This window comes from Elephantulus edwardii, unplaced genomic scaffold (genome assembly GCF_000299155.1).
Source record: "Elephantulus edwardii isolate Elephantulus edwardi_28Jun2011 unplaced genomic scaffold, EleEdw1.0 scaffold00217, whole genome shotgun sequence".
NCBI lineage: Eukaryota > Metazoa > Chordata > Mammalia > Macroscelidea > Macroscelididae > Elephantulus > Elephantulus edwardii.
The window spans coordinates 3859948-3863418 of record NW_006399967.1 but is presented as its reverse complement, the minus strand read 5'-3'; the positions used below and the strand labels follow the sequence as shown (position 1 = coordinate 3863418).

Genomic DNA, 3471 nt, shown 5'->3' with positions numbered 1-3471 from the left:
CCACCTCCCTCATGTGACCCCGTCCACCTCCCCGTGTGACCCTCGTCAGAAGCTGCAGAACGTGAGCCAAGTCCTGAAGCGTGTCTTCCTCATCTTCCCCCACTTCTGCCTGGGCCGAGGCCTCATCGACATGGTGCGGAACCAGGCCATGGCTGATGCCTTCCAGCGCCTGGGTGAGGACCTCCTGCCAGCAGGAGCCTTGTCTCTAAACCACGACTCTCCTTGGTGTTATCACCTGAGAGTCAGCTGTACAGGATGGTACACATGGCAGCCTGCAGGAAGAGACTCAATTTTCAGTAGCTTCAAGTTTGGGCTAAGTTAGAAGTGTAACAGCAACCATGAAAGCTAACTAGAGCTTGGGTCACATTACAAGAGGCCTTAGGCCCTGAATGAGGGAGGTGATGAGGTCACTGCTTTCTATGGTCATTAGACCTCACATTGGGAGCCCCATCCGATTCTTGGCCCCTTCCATTAAGAACATAGGGTGGCCTTTTGAGGAAGAGGCTGGAAGCTGCCTCCCGCGGCTGCCACAGCCCCCTGTACCTTCCTATACCTGCAGGAGAGGGAGAGTTCCAGTCACCACTGCGCTGGGAGGTGGTTGGCAAGAACCTCTCGGCCATGGCCCTGCAGGGCCCCCTTTTCCTCTTCCTCACCGTCCTGCTACAGCACCGCCACTACTTCATTCCGCAGTAAGTGGGGCACTGAGGGGAATGGGGCAGGGTTCTGGGGACCAGCTCAGGCCAGCTCTCATCTGTCCCCAGGCCCCAGCTGCAGCCGCTGCCGCCTCTGGGAGAGGAGGACGAGGACGTGGCCCGGGAGCGGGAGCGAGTGGTCCAAGGGGCTACCCAGGGTGATGTGCTCGTGCTACAGGACCTGACGAAGGTGAGTGGGGAAGGTGGCGACTGGAGAGGGCTCCTGTCGGCTCCCTTAGTCATTCTCAGGGACCTGAACCCCGTCTCAGGTGTACCGTGGCCAGAGATCGCCGGCTGTGGACCGTCTGTGCGTGGGCATCCCTCCTGGTGAGGTGAGTCCAGGATAAGGTGGGCGCTCAGGCCGTGAACAGCTGCCTACCACTCACCCTCGCCCACCTTGCAGCCTATGCTGTGCGCCTGCGACTCCGTCCTGAGCTCCCACTCCGTGCTGACATCAGCCCCACTGCATGCTATCAGCCCCACTGCGTGCTGACACCTGTCAGGCCCACTGTGTGCTCTGCTATCCATCAACCCCACTACATGCCATTAGCCCCACTGTGTGCTGACATCTGTCAGCCCTGCTGCATGTGGCAGGGTATCACTGGCTTCTCCCCAAGGACTAGGCAATGACGTGGGCCCTTCACATGCTCATCCATGGGCAGAAGCAAGGCTGCCCACTCAGCCCTACACACTTCTAGTGACCCTGTTGGTCCCTGAGCCCGTAAGTCCTGTGGAGAGGAAAAGACCATCCTCCTCCGCACAGGTGCTGCCGGATCTGAACTGCTGACTTTTTGGGTAACACACTATACACATGCCAGCAAGCCTTAGCCAAGCCCCTCACAGAGCTCTGCGCTCACTGGTAGCTGATCCCTGAGGAGGTGCACTGCTAACCCGAAAGCTGTGCTTCTGTGGTTCAAATTCACCAGCGGCCCCGAGAGAGGGACCGCCATCTCCTCCCGTGGGATTCGCAGCCTCAGGAAAACCACTGGGGGGTCGGTTAGGAGTCAGTTCTGACTCAACAACAGTGAGAGAGCGGTCTTCACAGCAAGATGGGACGGTGCGCGGGAGGACAGGATGGTGCACGGGAGGACAGGACGGTGCACGGGAGGACAGGATGGTGCACGGGAGGACAGGACGGTGCATGGGAGGACAGGATGGTGCACGGGAGGACAGGACGGTGTGCAGGAGGACAGGACGGTGCGTGGGAGGACAGGACGGTGCCTGAGGACAGGACGGTGTGGTATTCCCTGCTTTCAGCCAAGATCCATCTAACATCAGCTACAATATCCCTAGTACCACGACCCCTTCTAAACCCAGCCTGGACTTCTGGCAGTTCTCTGCTGATGTGCTGTTCAAGTCGTTTTTGGATAATCTTCAGTAAAATCTTGCTTGCATGTGAAATCAGTGAGATTTTCTGTAGATTCCACATTCTGTTGGGTCACCTTTCTTTGGGATAGGAACAAATATCGATCTCTTCCAGTCAGTTGGCCAAGTGGTAGTTCTCCAGAGTTCTTGGCACAACTTGGTGAGCACATCCAGGGCAGCATCTGTTAACTGAAATATGTCAATTGGTATACCATCTATTCCTGGAGCCTTATTTTTTACCATTTCCTTCAAAGCAGCCTGAACTTCTTCTTTCATCACCATAGGCTCTTGTTCATATGTTGTTTCATGAAATTCTTCTGTGTCTTCCAATTCCTTTTGATACAGTGACTCAGTATATTCTTTCCATCTTCTTTTAATTCTTAAGCATTTGGTCTACTATTATTAAATTTTATATTCGGCTTCCCTCATTTCCCCCTCTTTTGTTTAAATCATAATTTTGAGATCATCAAGATGAGCATAATTTCTTTTCTTCAGGATTCATTCTTCCTTGTCTCTTAATCCTTTATACATAATCAAACAAATATAACCAAGAAAGCAAAATAAGTTCACAAAATACTTCCAATAAAGCAGCATTCCCTGAGGGTCAGCTTCTATTGTCATGTTGCCATAGTCCCCATCAAAACCAGTTCTGGTTAATCTCCTTTGTCCATGCGTCCTTTGCCATTCCCTGTCACTCCTCCCTGAGAGAGATTTCACCCTGATTCATTATGAGAGAGGGTGCCACATTCTCTTAGCTACTTCCTGCTGGAAAAGGACGCTGTAGGTCTCAGGGTAAAGATCTTCTCTCACTACTCTAAAGGCAATAGAAAACATATAGACTATGTGGAGATTGATTTTGGAATTTGGATGCACTGTTATCAGTTGTACTTAGGGGTACAGGCTCATATCCTTGGAGGTGCATCATGTTAACATCAAACTGTTGCAGCCTAGAAGACATAAATTTCACTAACAAGTTAAATAAGGAACTGCTTATGAGGTTTTCCGTCAATTCCAACAACTAAGGAATAGCAGAAAGAGATTGGACCCTAAGAAGGCTTCTAAGGCCGGATGTAGGCTCATGTGTCCAGGAGAAAACAGATATACTTACCAGCAATGTTAATGCTCACCATGGCTCTTCTGGGAGGATCTGAATCATTGGAGCGTCCTCCTTTGTTTCCAGCTGGAAGCTGGGGTCTGTCAGTCCTGACAGCCAAGAGGACCTTATGTGGGCCACCCTTGGCCAAGTGTCCTTCAGATCCACACTTAAAGCAAGTGAGTGGGAGCTTCCTCTCTGCTCCCTTGCCTATCTGTGGCTCTCGTCTGTGACACTGTCTACTGAAGTGGCTTTCCACAGTGGAAGCAATTCTGACCTCCTTTATTACCTTTGGGTGGCACTGTTTATGAGTAAGACTTC

The 3471-nt window shown here is 51.8% G+C and overlaps 1 protein-coding gene across 1 annotated transcript in view; it reads left to right on the top strand.

Annotated features, from left to right (window-relative positions):
- Positions 1-3471, top strand: part of ABCA7 (ATP-binding cassette, sub-family A (ABC1), member 7) — a 26507-nt gene that overhangs the window by 15830 nt on the left and 7206 nt on the right. The window contains exons 36-39 of the mRNA XM_006898010.1: positions 50-173; positions 560-689; positions 762-882; positions 962-1024. Coding sequence (XP_006898072.1) covers positions 50-173; positions 560-689; positions 762-882; positions 962-1024 — 438 coding nt within the window. The remainder of the gene's footprint in view (positions 1-49; positions 174-559; positions 690-761; positions 883-961; positions 1025-3471) is intronic.